Source organism: Pseudophryne corroboree, chromosome 8, assembly GCF_028390025.1.
Source record: "Pseudophryne corroboree isolate aPseCor3 chromosome 8, aPseCor3.hap2, whole genome shotgun sequence".
NCBI lineage: Eukaryota > Metazoa > Chordata > Amphibia > Anura > Myobatrachidae > Pseudophryne > Pseudophryne corroboree.
Window position 1 is genome coordinate 85,119,174 of NC_086451.1, and position 18,917 is coordinate 85,138,090.

General features: G+C 47.0%; 1 protein-coding gene across 3 annotated transcripts in view; it reads right to left on the reverse strand.

Annotated features, from left to right (window-relative positions):
* Positions 1-1,048: 1,048 nt before the first annotated feature.
* PRRT1B (proline rich transmembrane protein 1B) overlaps positions 1,049-18,917 on the reverse strand; it is a 60,696-nt gene continuing 42,827 nt past the window's right edge. For all 3 annotated transcript variants that reach the window (XM_063935573.1, XM_063935574.1, XM_063935572.1), the window contains exons 3-4: positions 16,078-16,209; positions 1,049-1,427 (exon numbers count right to left, since the gene is read on the reverse strand). In XM_063935573.1, the coding sequence (XP_063791643.1) occupies positions 1,281-1,427; positions 16,078-16,209 (279 nt within the window). In that variant the 3' untranslated portion in view covers positions 1,049-1,280. The remainder of the gene's footprint in view (positions 1,428-16,077; positions 16,210-18,917) is intronic.

An 18,917-nucleotide genomic window follows, 5' to 3' on the forward strand; every position in this document is an offset into this window, starting at 1 on the left:
GTGTGTGTGTCCTCATGACGGGGGCAGTACCCCGAAACGTTGAATAAATCACTGCATTTGATTCACTAATTCTGCAGTCCGGGATTGCCTCTATGCATGGCTTGTTGTATTAAAGGGGCAGATGGCCCAGAGAGAGCACCCTGGCCAGGTATTTGTAAGCAATCCAAGGAGTGCCGGCTTGTGGAGGTTGATATATATATATATATATATATATATATATATATATATATATATATATATATATATATATACATATACACACACACACGTATTAAAGATCTCCAATTGAACTGCCTTCTCATGACTTGCTGGGTAATATACAGGAGATTTTTAATACAGGTATACATATATGTGGAAAACATGACCTGTTGGGGGTAGCTATGTATTGGAGCTGTACTAGGCATTGAGGGGCAGGGGTAGATATATGCTACACACCCTAAATTGTAACATATATCATGAATAGAGAAACCCTTTACTGCTTCACATGTCTTCTGTTTATTATTATATCCGCTTTATAATAAGCATAACAAGCAACTGTAGTTGGGCTGAACATAACATGAGCCAAGTGGTGTAGTATGCTTCTCCGGTGCTTGGGATCCCGGCAGCCAGTATACCAGCGCTGGAATGCTGGCAGCGGGGCGAGCGCAAAAGAGCCCCTTGCACTCTATTTATTTTCCCTCCAGGGGTGCCGTCGACACCCCAAGAGGGCGAATAGTTGTCGGTATCCCGGTGGTTGGAATTCTGGCGCCAGTATGGTGCGCGCCGTGATCCCGACAGCCGGTATATCCAGTGCCACCCGATCCAAGTGTACAGTGTTGTAATATAAGGAATTGCTGTGTACCTTCTGAACCAGAAGGTGGCGCTACTACAACAGATTGTATAGATGCAGGATATTTGTGTCCGTTCTTTCTGTGCGGCACAATTTTAGTAGTAGCTGTGTTTATTAATGCCAACCCGTCTCGCTAGGATAGTGTGCCCATCTCTGCAGATAGGACAGAAAAGCTATTGTATATTTACATAAATTGGAAAAAAAAGTGAAGACTTTTTTTTAAAAAAAAGTATATTTTATTTCAATGTTTTCTGTACATATACACATTCCTCTGTTACCTGAGCAGCACAATTATATTGCAGCATTCATCCTATAAACAGTTTCTTTCCTCCCAGCACTGGAGTCCGGGATAACCAGATGGGCTTATAACGGATTGCGTTCTTCAGATGAGCACAATGTTTAATACAGTAGGATTCTGCAGAAAATGGGGCAGTTCTCAGCAACTCCTCCATCATAAGAAGATGGTCACCACCACGTATATAATCCAGCTGATGGAGACAAAGACTCCGAAGAGCAGACTGAAGAGGACAAGGGAGCGCGCTTTACGGGAAGACTCCTGTGCCTGCAGCACGTCGCCCCTCCTCAGAGCGGTCCGGGTCTATAGGAGACAGAGGTGCATTTGTGGTTACTCCTAGTGTTCTGCTATCACTGCTGGGGTTTCCGATAAAGCTCATGAATAAATGTAATCTCATCTATTTAATGCACAGTCTACTTCTAAAGACATGCTCATTTCCTTCTGTCTTGTGATCTCTATAAAATGTAATTGTGTAAATTCTGCAATAACCTGCAAATGTCACCTACCACTGATCTAGGTAAGTAGTTTAGATTTTAAATGAAGGTAGTAAAGCCCAAAAAGAGTGAGAATAAAAGGAAAACGGTGGATGTGTTCACATTAGAGGTGAGCTGGGTGGCACCCGGGAAAACCACTGGTTGTGGACCTGGGACTTTGACGTGGGTCATTTCTGTTCACACACAGCAAAAACACAGGTTTTTGCTGAATGTATAAATGTAATATTCACATTTTATTTGTAGGTGTAAAAGTTTCCATACCGTTTATTAGAATGAGTTATTTAAATGTGCTATCAACTGTGGGTGTGGTATGCAAGGTTGATGGTAACTAGGTCGACATGAGTTTTTTGGGTGTTGTATTCTCCGTACAGGGACCAGGAACCCCAATTGGTGCACCATGTTCGCTCGCCATGCTTCGGGCAAGGTGCTTTGCTACGCTCGACACAGGTTACTATTCCCAATCGTAGTCTGTGTGGTTCGTTAAGCAAGAAAAAAGTTTTAAAAGAAAGAAAAAACAAATTATGAAAAACTTATGTCGTCCTAGAGACCCTGTCGACCAATAGTGGTCAACCTAGTTACTGTTGACCTAGAGACTGGATCCCATTAACTGTTAGCTGCCATTCTTATTGGGTAACTACAGGAGTACCAACAGGCAGTCCACTGTGCTATGAACAACTTATTAATGATCAGCCAGGACGTTCTATATTTATAGGCTGTATTATAGCTGTAAATGTTTTTGCTGCTGCTCTTTTAAACAATGATTAAGGGATCATTAGATAAAAATAGGATTTTAATTACCTACTTGTAAATCCTTTTCTAGTAGTCCATAGAGGATGCTGGGGTCCATTTTAGTACCATGGGGTATGGACAGTTCGGCACTTTAAGACTTTTCAACAGTGTGAACTGGCTCCTCCCTCTATGCCCCTCCTCCAGACCTCAGTATAGGAACTGTGCCCAAGGAGACGGACAACTTCGAGAGAAGATTTTACATTAAACTAGTGGTGAGATTCACACCAGCTCACACCATACCAAAAACATGTCGCCTAACATGGCCTCTAACATAACCCATGCTAACGTGCATGCATAACGTAACAGCTGTGAACATCTTAACACATGAGAACCTGTGTAAAAAGACAAAATGTAATTCTGCAGGAAAAATGAGCACTAGGCGGACGCCCAGCATCCTCTACGGACTACGAGAAAAGGATTTACCGGTAGGTAATTAAAATCCTATTTTCTCTTACGTCCTAGAGGATGCTGGGGTCCATTTTAGTACCATGGGGAATGTACCAAAGCTCCCAGTACGGGTGGGAAAGTGCTAATGTTCCTGCAGAACTGACTGACCAAACTGAAGGTCGTCAGCAGCCAAGGTGTCAAACCTATAAAACTTAGCAAACGTGTTTGCCCCTCACCAAGTAGCTGCTCTGCAAATTTGCAACGCAGAGACGCAGCCGCCCAGGAAGAACCCTCTTTCCTTGTAGAGTGGGCCTTTACCGAACTCGGTAACGGCAATCCTGCCGTGGAATAAGCGTGCTAAATGGTACCTCTGATCCAGCGCGCAATAGTCTGCTTAGAAGCAGGACCCCCAATCTTGTTGGGGTCATAGAGGACAAACAAAGATTCTGTTTTCCTTATCCGAGCCGTTCTTGCAACATAAGTCCTCAACGCTCTGACGACATCCAAGGACTTTGAAACGGCTGAGGTGTCAGAAGCCACTGGTACCACCACAGGTTGGTTGATATGGAAATAAGACAACCTTTGGAAGAAAATGCTGACATGTCCACAGTTTAGCTCTATAATCATGAAAAACCAAATAAGGACTCGTGTGACAGAGCCCCTAATTCAGACACTCATCTGCCTGAGGCCAAGGCCAACAGCATGACCACTTTCCAAGTGAGAAACTTCAACTCTAGTTCTTGTAGAGGCTCAAACCAGTCTGATTTAAGGAACTGCAACACCACATTAAGATCCCATGGCGCCGCAGGAGGCACAAAGGGAGGTTGGATGCCCAGAACCCCCTTCACGAACGTCTGGACCTCAGGAAGGGAAGCCAACTGTTTCTGAAAGAAAATGGACAAGGCCGAAATTTGGACCTTGATAGACCCTAATCTCAAGCCAGCATCCACACCCGCCTGTAGAAATAGGAGAAGACGTCCTAATTTAAACTCCACCGCAGGAGACTTCTTGGATTCACACCAAGATACATATTTTCTCCAAATACGATGGTAATGTTTGAACGTTACCCCTTTCCTGGCCAGAACAAGTGTGGGAATGACTTCATTGGGAATACCCTTATGGGCTAGGATCTGGCGCTCAACAGCCATGTCGTCAAACACAACCGCGATAAGTCTTGATAAACAAATGGCCCCTGCTGAAGCAGGTCCTCGCGAAGAGGAAAAGGCTGAGGATCTTCCAGTAATAACTCCTGAAGATCTGGATACCAAGCCCTCCTTGGCCAGTCTGGAGCAATGAGAATTGCTCGAACCCTTGTTCTTCTGATGATCTTGAGAACTTTTGGTATTCGTGGAAGTGGAGGGAACAGATACATGGACTGAAACACCAACTGGGTCACCAGTGCAGCCACTGCTATTGCTTGTGGGTCTCTCGACCTGGAACAATATTTCTGAAGCTTCTTGTTGATACCATCATATCTACTTGAGGAACGCCCCAACGATCTGCTTCCTCTGCAAAGACTTCTGGGTGGAGGCCCCATTCTCCTGGATGGAGATTGTGTCTGCTGAGGAAGTCTGCTTCCCAGTTGTCTACTCCCGGGAATGAAAATTACAGACAGAGTTTTCTGCCCAGAGGAGTATCTTTGTCAACTCTGCCATTGCCGCTTTGCTTTTTGTTCCGCCCTGGCGGTTTATGTAAGCTACTGCCGTTACATTGTCTGACTGGATCTGTATGGGACGACCTTGAAGGTGTGCCACTTGATGAAGGCTGTTGTACACAGCTCTCAATTCCAGAATGTTTATGTGAAGGAGTACTTCTTGACTTGACCATCGTCCTTGGAAGCTTTTCCCTTGCGTGACTGCTCCCCAACCTCGGAGGCTTGCATCTGTGGTCACCAGGATCCGAGTCTGAATCCCGAACCTGCGTCCCTCCAGGAGGTGAGAACTTTGAAGCCACCACAAGAGTGAAATACTGGCTTTTGTTGACAGGATTATCCTCCGGTGCATGTGTAGGTGCGATCCAGACCACTTGTCCAGTAGGTCCCAAATCGTAGCGCCTCGTAGGACGCTACCATCTTCCCCAGCAGGCGGATGTACTGATGAATCGATACGGGTGCTGATTTTAAAACTGGTTTGACCATCCTCTGGATCTCCAGAACCTTTTCCAGCGGTAGGAATACTTTCTGTGCTTCCGTGTCCAATATCATTCCCAGAAATGATAACCTCATTGTGTGTTCCAATTGTGATTTTGGAAGGTTTATGATCCAACCGTGCTGTTGAAGCACCGTCAAGGAAAGTGCAATGTTCTGCACTAGTTTCTCCCTGGATCTTGCTTTTATGAGGAGATCGTCCAAGTATGGGATGACTTGGACTCCTTTCTTGCGAAGAAGAACCATCATCTCCGCCATCACCTTGGTGAATATTCTCGGAGCCGTGGAGAGCCCGAAAGGCAATGTTTGGAATTGGTAGTGGTAGTCCTGCACCGCAAACCTCAGGTATGCCTGATGCGGTGGGTAGATGGGAACATGTAAATAAACGTCATTAATGTCCATCGATACCAGAAATTCCTTTTCCTCCAAGCTGGAGATCACCGCTCTCAGGGATTCCATCTGGAACCGGTTTTGGCACTACAAACAGGCTTGAATAAAACCCTTCTTTCCTGTTGTGACACAGGAACTAAGGAAATTACGTTGTCTTGACATAATTTCTGTATTGCGTTCAGCACTTTTGCTCTGTCCTGAACAGTAGCTGGTAAGGCTGATTTGAAAAATCGGCATGGGGAAGGTCCTGAAATTCCAATTTGTACCCTCGGGATACTATCTGCAATACCTAAGGATCCAGATCTGAGTGAACCCAGACCTGGCTGAAAGACAGTAGACGTGCCACCACCTGATCCTACTCCCGCAGGGGAGCCCCAGCGTCATGCTGAGGTTTTAGCAGAAGTAGCTGTTGACTTCTGCTCCTGCGAGCCTGATGGTGGTGTAGATTTTTTTTTTTTTTACCTCTTCCTCGAAGAAGGGGGTACCCTTTGCCTTTTTGGGTCGAAAGAATTGCATAGTCTGAGAATGAAATCCTTTCCTAGGTGGAGCAGTTGCGGAAGGCAGAAATGCTGACTTGCCTGATGTAGTTGTTGAAATCATAGCATCCAGCTTGTCTCCAAAGAGGGCTTCTCCATTGTAAGGAAGTGCCTCAATATTTTTTTTTGATTCTGCATCAGCATTCCATTGGCGGATCCACAGCGCCCTGCGGGCTGAAATTGCCATAGCGGAGGATCTTGAACTCAGCAACCCAATATCCTTCATAGCTTCAACTAAGTAACCTGCAGCATCTTCGATATGGCCGAGAGTTAAGACTATTTCATCCCTGTCAACTGTGTCTATGTTAACAAGCAAGTTGTCAGACCATTTTTCCACAGCGTTACCTACCCACGCACAAGCAATGGTGGGCCTGAGCACCGTTCCGTTAGCCGTATATATGGATTTTAGGGTTGTTTCTAAGTTACGGTCAGCTGGATCTTTTAAAGGGGCTGAACCAGGGGCAGGCAAAACTATTTTCTTAGACAGCCGCGAAACTGAGGTGTCTATCATTGGGGGAGTCTCCCATTTATGCCCGTCTTCCTCAGGGAAAGGGTACACTACATGTATCCTTCTGGGAAGGGTAAATTTCTTCTCAGGGTTAGCCCATGATTCTTCAAAGAACGCATTCAAATCCTTTGAAGGAGGAAAAGTCACAACCTGCTTTTTATTTAATTTAAAATAATAAGAATTTACTTACCGATAATTCTATTTCTCGTAGTCCGTAGTGGATGCTGGGGACTCCGTAAGGACCATGGGGAATAGCGGCTCCGCAGGAGACTGGGCACATCTAAAGAAAGCTTTAGGATTATCTGGTGTGCACTGGCTCCTCCCCCTATGACCCTCCTCCAAGCCTCAGTTAGGATACTGTGCCCGGACGAGCGTACACAATAAGGAAGGATCTTGAATCCCGGGTAAGACTCATACCAGCCACACCAATCACACCGTACAACTTGTGATCTGAACCCAGTTAACAGCATGATAACAGAGGAGCCTCTAGAAAAGATGGCTCACTACAGCAATAACCCGATTTTTTGGTAACAATAACTATGTACCAGTATTGCAGACAATCCGCACTTGGGATGGGCGCCCAGCATCCACTACGGACTACGAGAAATAGAATTATCGGTAAGTAAATTCTTATTTTCTCTAACGTCCTAAGTGGATGCTGGGGACTCCGTAAGGACCATGGGGATTATACCAAAGCTCCCAAACGGGCGGGAGAGTGCGGATGACTCTGCAGCACCAAATGAGACAACTCCAGGTCCTCCTCAGCCAGGGTATCAATTTTGTAGAATTTTACAAACGTATTTGCTCCTGACCAAGTAGCTGCTCGGCAAAGTTGTAAAGCCGAGACCCCTCGGGCAGCCGCCCAAGATGAGCCCACCTTCCTTGTGGAGTGGGCATTTACAGATTTTTGGCTGTGGCAGGCCTGCCACCGAATGTGCAAGCTGAATTGTACTACAAATCCAACGAGCAATAGTCTGCTTAGAAGCAGGAGCACCCAGCTTGTTGGGTGCATACAGGATAAACAGCGAGTCAGTTTTCCTGACTCCAGCCATCCTGGAAACATATATTTTCAGGGCCCTGACAACGTCTAGCTACTTGGAGTCCTCCAAGTCCCTAGTAGCTGCAGGCACCACAATAGGTTGGTTCAGGTGAAACGCTGAAACCACCTTAGGGAGAAACTGAGGACGAGTCCTCAATTCCGCCCTGTCCGAATGGAAAATCAGATAAGGGCTTTTACAGGATAAAGCCGCCAATTCTGACACGCGCCTGGCCAGGGCAACAGCATGACCACTTTCCCTGTGAGATATTTTAACTCCACAGATTTAAGTGGTTCAAACCAATGTGACTTTTGGAACCCAAAAACTACATTGAGATCCCAAAGTGCCACTGGAGGCACAAAAGGAGGCTGTATATGCAGTACCCCTTTTACAAAGGTCTGAACTTCAGGGACTGAAGCTAGTTCTTTTTGGAAGAAAATTGACAGGGCCGAAATTTTAACCTTAATGGACCCCAATTTCAGGCCCATAGACACTCCTGTTTGCAGGAAATGTAGGAATCGACCCAGTTGAATTTCCTCCGTCGGGCCTTACTGGCCTCGCACCACGCAACATATTTTCGCCAAATGCGGTGATAATGTTTTGCGGTTACATCCTTCCTGGCTTTGATCAGGATAGGGATGACTTCATCCGGAATGCCTTTTTTCCTTCAGGATCCGGCGTTCAACCGCCATGCCCTCAAACGCAGCCGCGGTAAGTCTTGGAACAGACAGGGTCCCTGCTGGAGCAGGTCCCTTCTTAGAGGTAGAGGCCACGGATCCGCCGTGAGCATCTCTTGAAGTTCCGGTTACCAAGTCCTTCTTGGCCAATCCGGAGCCACGAATATAGTGCTTACTCCTCTCCATCTTATCAATCTCAGTACCTTGGGTATGAGAGGCAGAGGAGGGAACACATACACTGACTGGTACACCCACGGTGTTACCAGAGCGTCTACAGCTATTGCCTGAGGGTCCCTTGACCTGGCGCAATACCTGTTGAGTTTTTCCCAACGGTTTATAATCATGTGGAAGACTTCTGGGTGAAGTCCCCACTCTCCCGGGTGGAGGTCGTGCTGAGGAAGTCTGCTTCCCAGTTGTCCACTCCCGGAATGAATACTGCTGACAGTGCTATCACATGATTTTCCGACCAGCGAAGAATCCTTGCAGCTTCTGCCATTGCCCTCCTGCTTCTTGTGCCACCCTGTCTGTTTACGTGGGTGACTGCCGTGATGTTATCCGACTGGATCAACACCGGCTGACCTTGAAGCAGAGGTCTTGCTAAGCTTAGAGCATTGTAAATGGCCCTTAGCTTCAGGATATTTATGTGAAGTGATGTCTCCAGGCTTGACCATAAGCCCTGGATATTCCTTCCCTGTGTGACTGCTCCCCAGCCTCGCAGGCTGGCATCCGTGGTCACCAGGACCCAGTCCTGAATGCCGAATCTGCGGCCCTCTAGAAGATGAGCACTCTGCAACCACCACAGAAGGGACACCCTTGTCCTTGGTGACAGGGTTATCCGCTGATGCATCTGAAGATGCGACCCTGACCATTTGTCCAGCAGGTCCCACTGGAAAGTTCTTGCGTGGAATCTGCCGAATGGGATTGCTTCGTAGGAAGCCACCATTTTACCCAGAACCCTTGTGCATTGATGCACTGAGACTTGGCTCGGTTTTAGGAGGTTCCTGACTAGCTCGGATAACTCCCTGGCTTTCTCCTCCGGGAGAAACACCTTTTTCTGGACTGTGTCCAGGATCATCCCTAGGAACAGAAGACAAGTCGTCGGAACCAGCTGCGATTTTGGAATATTGAGAATCCAATCGTGCTGCCGCAACACTACCTGAGATAGTGCTACACCGACCTCCAACTGTTCCCTGGATCTTACCCTTATCAGGGAATCGTCCAAGTAAGGGATAACTAAAATTCCCTTCCTTCGAAGGAATATCATCATTTCGGCCATTACCTTGGTAAAGACCCGGGGAGCCGTGGACCATCCATACGGCAGCGTCTGAACTGATAGTGACAGTTCTGTACCATAAACCTGAGGTACCCTTGATGAGAAGGGTAAATTTTTACATGAAGGTAAGCATCCTTGATGTACCGAGACATCATGTAGTCCCCTTCTTCCAGGTTCGCAATCACTGCTCTGAGTGACTCAATCTTGAATTTGAACCTCCGTATGTAAGTGTTCAAGATTTTAGATTTAGAATCGGTCTCACCGAGCCGTCCGGCTTCGGTACCACAACAGTGTGGAATAATACCCCGTTCCCTGTTGCAGGAGGGGTACCTTGATTATCACCTGCTGGGAATACAGCTTGTGAATGGCTTCCAAAACTGTCTCCCTGTCAGAAGGAGACATCGGTAAAGCCGACTTTAGGAAACGGCGAGGGGGAGACGTCTCGAATTCTAATTTGTACCCCTGAGATATCACCTGAAGGATCCAGGGGTCTACTTGCGAGTGAACCCACTGCGCGCTGAAATTCATTGAGACGGGCCCCCCACCGTGCCTGATTCTGCTTGTAAAGCCCCAGCGTCATACTGAGGGCTTGGCAGAGGCGGGAGAGGGTTTCTGTTCCTGGGAACTGGCTGATTTCTGCAGCCTTTTTCCTCTCCCTCTGTCACGGGGCAGAAATGAGGAACCTTTTGCCCGCTTGTCCACGAAAAGACTGCGCCTGATAATACGGCGTCTTCTCATGTTGAGAGGCGACCTGGGGTACAAACGTGGATTTCCCAGCTGTTGCCGTGGCCACCAGGTCTGAAAGACCGACCCCAAATAACTCCTCCCTTTAATAAGGCAATACTACCAAATGCCGTTTGGAATACGCCTCACCTGACCACTGACGTGTCTATAACCCTCTACTGGTAGAAATGGACAACGCACTTAGACTTGATGCCAGTCGGCAAATATTCCGCTGTGCATCACGCATATATAGAAATGCATCTTTTAAATGCTCTATAGGCAAAAATATACTGTCCCTATCTAGGGTATCAATATTTTCAGTCAGGGAATCCGACCACGCCAGCACTGCACATCCAGGCTGAGGCGATTGCTGGTCGCAGTATAACACCAGTATGTGTGTAAATACATTTTAGGATACCCTCCTGCTTTCTATCAGCAGGATCCTTAAGGGCGGCCATCTCAGGAGAGGGTAGAGCCCTTACAAGCGTGTGAGCGCTTTATCCACCCTAGGGGGTGTTTCCCAACGCACCCTAACCTCTGGCGGGAAAGGATATAATGCCAATAACATTTTAGAAATTATCAGTTGTTATCGGGGGAAACCCACGCATCATCACACACCTCATTTAATTTCTCAGATTCAGGAAAACTACAGGTAGTTTTTCCTCACCGAACATAATACCCCTTTTTTTGGTGGTACTCGTATTATCAGAAATGTGTAAAACATTTTTCATTGCCTCAATCATGTAACGTGTGGCCCTACTGGAAGCACATTTGTCTCTTCACCGTCGACACTGGAGTCAGTATCCGTGTTGGCGTCTATATCTGCCATCTGAGGTAACGGGCGCTTTAGAGCCCCTGACGGCATATGAGACGTCTGGACAGGCACAAGCTGAGTAGCCGGCTGTCTCATGTCAACCACTGTCTTTTATACAGAGCTGACACTGTCACGTAATTCCTTCCAACAGTTCATCCACTCAGGTGTCGACTCCCTAGAGGGTGACATCACTATTACAGGCAATCTGCTCCGTCTCCACATCATTTTTCTCCTCATACATGTCGACACAAACGTACCGACATACAGCACACACACAGGGAATGCTCTGATAGAGGACAGGACCCCACTAGCCCTTTGGGGAGACAGAGGGAGAGTTTGCCAGCACACACCAGAGCGCTATATATATATATATATATATATATATATATGTACAGGGATAACCTTATATAAGTGTTTTTCCCCTTATAGCTGCTGTATCTTTAATACTGCGCGTAATTAGTGCCCCCCCTCTCTTTTTTAACCCTTTCTGTAGTGTAGTGACTGCAGGGGAGAGACAGGGAGCTTCCCTCCAACGGAGCTGTGAGGGAAAATGGCGCCAGTGTGCTGAGGAGATAGGCTCCGCCCCCTTATCGGCGGCCTTATCTCCCGTTTTTTTATGTATTTTGGCAGGGGTTAAATGCATCCATATAGCCCAGGAGCTATATGTGATGCATTTTTTGCCATCCAAGGTGTTTTTTATTGCGTCTCAGGGCACCCCCCCCCCCCCCAGCGCCCTGCACCCTCAGTGACCGGAGTGTGAAGTGTGCTGAGAGCAATGGCGCACAGCTGCAGTGCTGTGCGCTACCTTGTTGAAGACAGGACGTCTTCTGCCGCCGATTTTCCGGACCTCTTCTGCCTTCTGGCTCTGTAAGGGGGCCGGCGGTGCGGCTCTGGGACCCATCCAGGCTGGGCCTGTGATCGTCCCTCTGGAGCTAATGTCCAGTAGCCTAAGAAGCCCAATCCACTCTGCACGCAGGTGAGTTCGCTTCTTCTCCCCTTAGTCCCTCGATGCAGTGAGCCTGTTGCCAGCAGGTCTCACTGAAAATAAAAAACCTAAACTAAAACTTTCACTAAGAAGCTCAGGAGAGCCCCTAGTGTGCACCCTTCTCGTTCGGGCACAAAGATCTAACTGAGGCTTGGAGGAGGGTCATAGGGGGAGGAGCCAGTGCACACCAGATAATCCTAAAGCTTTCTTTAGATGTGCCCAGTCTCCTGCGGAGCCGCTATTCCCCATGGTCCTTACGGAGTCCCCAGCATCCACTTAGGACGTTAGAGAAAATCCTTTTCCTCTGGGACCAGTGTTGTTTCAGGAAACTCCAACACTTCCTTTATAGCAACTATCATACATTGTATGCTTTTGGCTAATTTGGGGTCTACCCCTCTCAAATCCTCGGTGTCGACGTCAGAGTCGGAATCTGTGTCCCCTTGCATTATTTGGGCCAGAGACCTTTTCTGGGAACTGGATGGGACCCAAGTGGATGATATGGAGGGGTCAGTAAAGAGTGCATCCTCCACAGACTGCCTCCAATATTAATCTGTTGTTCAGAGTCCGAGAATTTCTTTGCAAGCATTGACATATTCTTTTGCAACATTCTCACCCACTCCGGTTCCTTCTGAGGGAAGGGCCACCACATTACCCTCTTGTGCATCTAAAATGGGTTCTTCCTGGGAAGAATCCTCCCCAATGTCTGACATGTTACACACTTGTACACACACACACCTATCACACAGGGGAGCTATTGGGGACAGACCCACACTAAAGTCAGAGAGAGACAGAGGGATTTGCCAGGCCACACACCGCGCCTTATTGTGAATTGTGGAAATATTACCCACTTACAGCGCATATACCAATAATAGGCCCACAGACCTAATTATAATGAACACTCTCTGCCCCTTCTATAACACCCTGTACTTGGATCAGCGTCGTCATGAGGAGAAACAGCGTTCAGGAGCTTCACACTGGAGTTTCTGCAGGAGAAAATGGCACCCAGTGAGTGTTCTGGCAAGTCTGAGGAGAAGCCCCGCCAATGTAATATTTATACTGGCTGGGGATGGCACATCAGCGGCTGTACATGTATGTACCCTTTTTGCCAGTGAGAGTAAGGTTTTAAAACATGCCCTCAGAGCACGCTCTACACCCTTGTGCTGCGAGACATGGCGCGCAGCGTCCCACTTGCGCATGTACCTGTATGCCACCAACAATGACCGGGGGATCCCCTCTCTGCAGGACTCCAGTATTATACTCACCAGCCTTCTGACTTCTGGCTCTGTTAGGGGGTGGTGGCCGTGCTGTGGGAGTGAACGCTGGCCAGGCTTGGGCTGTGTTCAGTACCCTTCAGGAGCTAATGGTGTCCTGTCAGCGGAAGCAGTTCCATTAACTAATTGAGAAGGTGGTTCCTACTCTTTCTCTCTCTCCTCCTCTCCCTCCCCCCCCCCCAAAGTCCCACGAAGCAGGGAAGCTGTTGCAAGCAGCTTCCCTGTAAAATAAAAAACCTAAGAGTCTTTTTCCAGCAAAGCTCTGTAGAGCTCCACTAGTGTGCATCCAGTCTCCTGGGCACATTTTCTAAACTGAGGTCTGGAGGAGGGGCATAGAGGGAGGAGCCAGTTCACACTGTTGAAAAGTCTTAAAGCGCTGAAGGCTCCTGCGGAACAGTCTATACCCCATGGTACTAAAATGGACCCCAGCATCCTCTAGGATGTAAGAGAAATCATAATTAAGATATGGGCACACCTATTAACAAAAAAGAAGTATAAAGGTTAATAGTACCCCTTTCACCCCCCACAAATAACCCGGTATCGACACGCGTCAGTGTGAAAGCGTCAAGTCCGAATTCCCGGGTCGCCTGACCCGGAAATTCAACCCGGGTTATAAGCAGTGTTAATCCCAGGTTGAATACCGGGTCAGTGGATGCATAAACGGATTACTCGATAGGGAGAGGCGGCACGGAGATGAGCTCCTGCCATGCTGACCAATCAGCAGTGATCGGCAGCACGATAATCAGTAGGTGAGAGTGCAGGAAGGCAGAGGGACCTTTTCCGGTCCCTCTGCCAGCAGCAGCGGAGGGAAGTTTATATTCCCTGCAGCTGCGAACACTGTTTATCTGACTGGTCGCATCCTGTGCGACCAGGTCAGATAAAGCACTTGCTGGTGGGCTGCATCTGATGCGACCATGCCAGGCAATGGTTAAGATTTGTGTTACTATTACAGAATATGAGTAGCACCCTCATTCAGACCTTGCAAATACAATTTTATACTGTATTAAATCTTTATAGTACATTAGCCATGCCTGACTAAGGTGTTTATTTATGAAGCACTTCTGATCGTATTTATGGCCAAAATGAAAAAAAGGAAAATGATTTTACTAGAAAATCATGACTACTAAAATTATTACCCTTTTACATTTTGGCCATAAGCACTATCAGAAGTGCAGAATTATACAACCGGACACTTTGCACCAGTCTAAGACGTAACGGTTTCTTTACAGACGGTCTCAACTTTTCATTAAATAGATCTCCTAAACAGGTAAACTTTTATATTTTAGACTTTGTGATCTCTTTGGAAGACATAAGTTTTACCGGCAGACAGGGTGCCGGCTGTCATTATACCGGCAGATGGGAAGTTCGCTTGCCGCAGGTTATACTCCCGCTCGGTTGGTGGCGTGGACCCACCAACAGAGTGGAAATAACCTGTGTTGGTCGATATTACATCCATTGGCATTTCACCGGCTGTCAGGATTCCTGCCTCAGTCTCCTGATCACCCGGATCCAGACAGCCGGTATATTAACTGCATCCTATCTATTTAAAAGTCTTCTAGCCTTATGGAAGATAAACCATAAAGCACTTTAAAGCCTTAGGTAGCAACCAGCCAGTTATCGGCCTAGACTACTGTAGGGCTGTAATGGGCCACATAAGCTCATCTGGAGCCCCTGCTCATTCCTACTTTACAGCCAGAGTTCTCCTTTTGTGTAGAATGCCTGCTGCTGTTATTCCAGAAAATGGTCTCTTCCTTTGATTAAATGTAAACTGCAGAGACTAAGGGTAATGTGCGGCACGTTTGAAGGGTACAAGGCTAACACATGCGCCCCTGCAGGGCATCACTGGTATAGGAGGAGTTAGGCTAAACCAGATACTGAAAAGCATTTGAATGCTTAAAATATTTATAGGTTTTATTTTTCACCCACTTCAGCAATTAGGCTCCTAGGCTTAAACCCCCTCCCCTCGCCACGGCCCCTGTGTAATAACATCTGTGCATTAGTCAGGTTTGTAGGCCTACGGTAGAACTGAAATCGCTTCTATTGGCAAATGGCACCATTATTTACTGTACATTTACAGGCCGGGCATCTAGCCTCGTGTCTCTCCATTCTGATAGTTATTTGGGTAAAAAGTAAATCTGAGGGATTGTGCAGACATAAGAGTGTCATAATTTAATCCAAGTGGTGATTTAAAAACATAAGACTACTATATGTTAATGTGTTACTTAAAAATGGCATTTCATTATGATAAATAACACATTGTAAGATATGGGAATCAAAAAGCCAATAGTCAAACTATAGAACAGGGTTTCTCAAATCCAGTCCTCACCCACCCCTAGCAATTTATGTGTAATTCAATAAGGTCGGACTGGAATTTGGAATTCTGAGGTTATTTAAAACCTTTGCTTTATGTGAATTTATCTTTTAGAGGTTGGAGTAATTGATCTAATTGCATTAAGGGGGCAGATTCAAATAAGTGTGAGCAGCTTGTGTTGTAAATTCATCCTGCCATTACGGTAAGCTGATTCTGCACAGCCTCCTGTGCGTTAGTGCACGGAGCCGCCAAAACAGGTGCTGGAGACTCTACCACGCTTAGCTGATTCTGCACCAAAGTCTATAGGGAGAAGCTTGCTTCAGATAACAATGAGATGTCTTTCCTATCTTTCTGCCTTTTCATGGGTTTCTTGCTCCTCTTAAAAGTAGACTGCACCTATACTGTGGAGGCAGCCATTTTACCGTCCCACCCCTGTATTGAAAACTCAGTGCCTCAACCCGCGAAATGCCTGCTGTATTTAGGTGACTGCTCTAATTTAAATGAGGACCCCAGTCTCACAAATCATTTAATCTATCCATATACTGTATACTGTGCTAGGTAGAATTAATCACAGAAAAAGCTAGTCCATTCCAGCGCCTGCCGGTGACTTACCTCATGAGAATAAACCACGGCTATGATTCCAGTCAAAAAGCAGCAGAAGAACATGACCAGCACGGACTCCACCATGTAATCTTTAGTCCTCACTTCTGGCTGCAAAGGCGACATGTTCAGCGAGCCGTCATTCTGCAGGGAGGCAATGTCTCAGTCAGTGAGCACAAGCAGGTGGTGGTGAAAATAAAAGGGCTCTAATACATAGAAGCTTACAATGTGATGGCAGATAAGAACACGACCCATCTCGTCTGCCCTGAACACGGGTACGTGCAAACACTTAGGTTAGATTTTGTGTTTGGGAGCCAGTTACCCTACCAGTATATTTTTGGATTGTGGGAGGAAACTCAATCAAGCACGGGGAAAATATACAAACTCCACATAGTATGGACCATGGTCAAAAGTCACAATCATTGCAATGCATTAATGCCTTACACCCCAGTATTCTCCCTAGCTCCTAGGTGAAGCTGTGATAGGCTGAATATTTGTTCAGTTCACAAAAGAGTCTTCATTATACAATGTGTACAGCAAGTGTCGTGTAACATTCTGCATTCTCCCTGCGCACAATTTCCCCACAGTGGTGAATGGACCAATAAGAAAGGTTGTAGTAGGGATCATAAACACTATTGTCCTGATACAGAGGTAGGTGCTAATTGCGCCGATTGTTACATCTTTGTACGCAGCGGATGTGACAAGATATGCAAGTGTCGCCGGCACAGACCTTTGTACGGAGACACCCACCACCGACTTCTCAGATCCGCCGCCCGCCTGTGTACAAAGGCACCTCATCTGGCAATCCTATGGTTGTTCAGAATGCACAGCCCAAGTAAGACGCCAGGACCAGTATCACTGTGTAAGAAAACTCAGTCGCTGACTGTGACACGCCCTGACATGCCTGCATTTCTCTCTTCACACCTCTGCTACCGGTCCTAACCTACACTACAAGTACCATGGCGGCACATGCACACTAGCAATAACATTGTCCCTCTGTGCAAGTATCAGCTTTGCGTCCACCTCTGAAGCAGGCCTGGTCTTGGCTGACATCTTATTCTCTTAGTAGGACCAGTTTTGTGCCTTTATGTTGCACTATGGTGAGGAAGTTTAACATTCCTATATTCAATTTCATCTATCACTTAGTGTACTTTGTATCTTTTTTTTTTATAGGTCTACATATATTCAGAGGTGTCCGTCCTGGTCTAGCCTTCATATGTTATGAGGATGACATCGGTACACCAAGTCATTTCCAGCCAAATTAGAATGACGTTGTCCGGGTCGTGCAGTGTGTACCCACAACTGCACGTTAATATCTTCTGGTTGGCTGTATTGCACAATCAGAAGACATTGTTAATGATGCAATGCATAGTACATCGCGCCATCTCGCACTGGAGGCATGATCTGTTGGACGGCCTTATTTGCATAGTGTTGCGCATAAGGCACGTTTCAGGGAAAAAGACGCACAAAATAATGCTCTGCGTTAGTGAACGCGCTCAGGACTAGGCGCAACTAGAAGAGATGTTTAATGTGACTGCAGCAACAGCGAGGGAGGACGCATCTGTAATAGGAATAATAAGCAGTAAAACATTGGTTGTATTGAATGATGTTAAATCATCAAAGCCTAATAACTTTGGATTGTAAATGTTAGAAAGCATTAAAATATGGTCAATCAAGTTTTCTCTATCGTCCTAAGTGGATGCTGGGGTTCCTGAAAGGACCATGGGGAATAGCGGCTCCGCAGGAGACAGGGCACAAAAAAGTAAAGCTTTTACCAGATCAGGTGGTGTGCACTGGCTCCTCCCCCTATGACCCTCCTCCAGACTCCAGTTAGATTTTGTGCCCGAACGAGAAGGGTGCAATCTAGGTGGCTCTCCTAAAGAGCTGCTTAGAGAAAGTTTAGCTTAGGTTTTTTACTTTACAGTGAGTCCTGCTGGCAACAGGATCACTGCAACGAGGGACTTAGGGGAGAAGTAGTGAACTCACCTGCGTGCAGAGTGGATTTGCTGCTTGGCTACTGGACACTAGCTCCAGAGGGACGATCACAGGTACAGCCTGGATGGTCACCGGAGCCGCGCCGCCGGCCCCCTTGCAGACGCAGAAGAGAGAAGAGGTCCAAAATCGGCGGCTGAAGACTCCTGAGTCTTCATAAAGGTAGCGCACAGCACTGCAGCTGTGCGCCATTTTCCTCTCAGCACACTTCACACAACAGTCACTGAGGGTGCAGAGCGCTGGGGGGGGCGCTCTGAGAGGCAAATAAAAACCTTATTAGAGGCAAAAAAATACCTCACATATAGCCCACAGAGGCTATATGGAGATATTTAACCCCTGCCTAACTTCAAAAATAGCGGGAGACGAGCCCGCCGAAAAAGGGGCGGGGCCTATCTCCTCAGCACACAGCGCCATTTTCTCTCACAGAAAAGCTGGAGAGAAGGCTCCCAGGCTCTCCCCTGCACTGCACTACAGAAACAGGGTTAAAACAGAGAGGGGGGGCACTGATTTTGGCGATATTGTATATATATAAAAGATGCTATAAGGGAGAAACACTTATATAAGGTTGTCCCTATATAATTATAGCGTTTTTGGTGTGTGCTGGCAGACTCTCCCTCTGTCTCCCCAAAGGGCTAGTGGGTCCTGTCCTCTGTCAGAGCATTCCCGGTGTGTGTGCTGTGTGTCGGTACGTGTGTGTCGACATGTATGAGGACGATGTTGGTGAGGAGGCGGAGAAATTGCCTGTAATGGTGATGTCACTCTCTAGGGAGTCGACACCGGAATGGATGGCTTATTTAGAGAATTACGTGAGAATGTCAACACGCTGCAAGGTCGGTTGACGACATGAGACGGCCGACAAT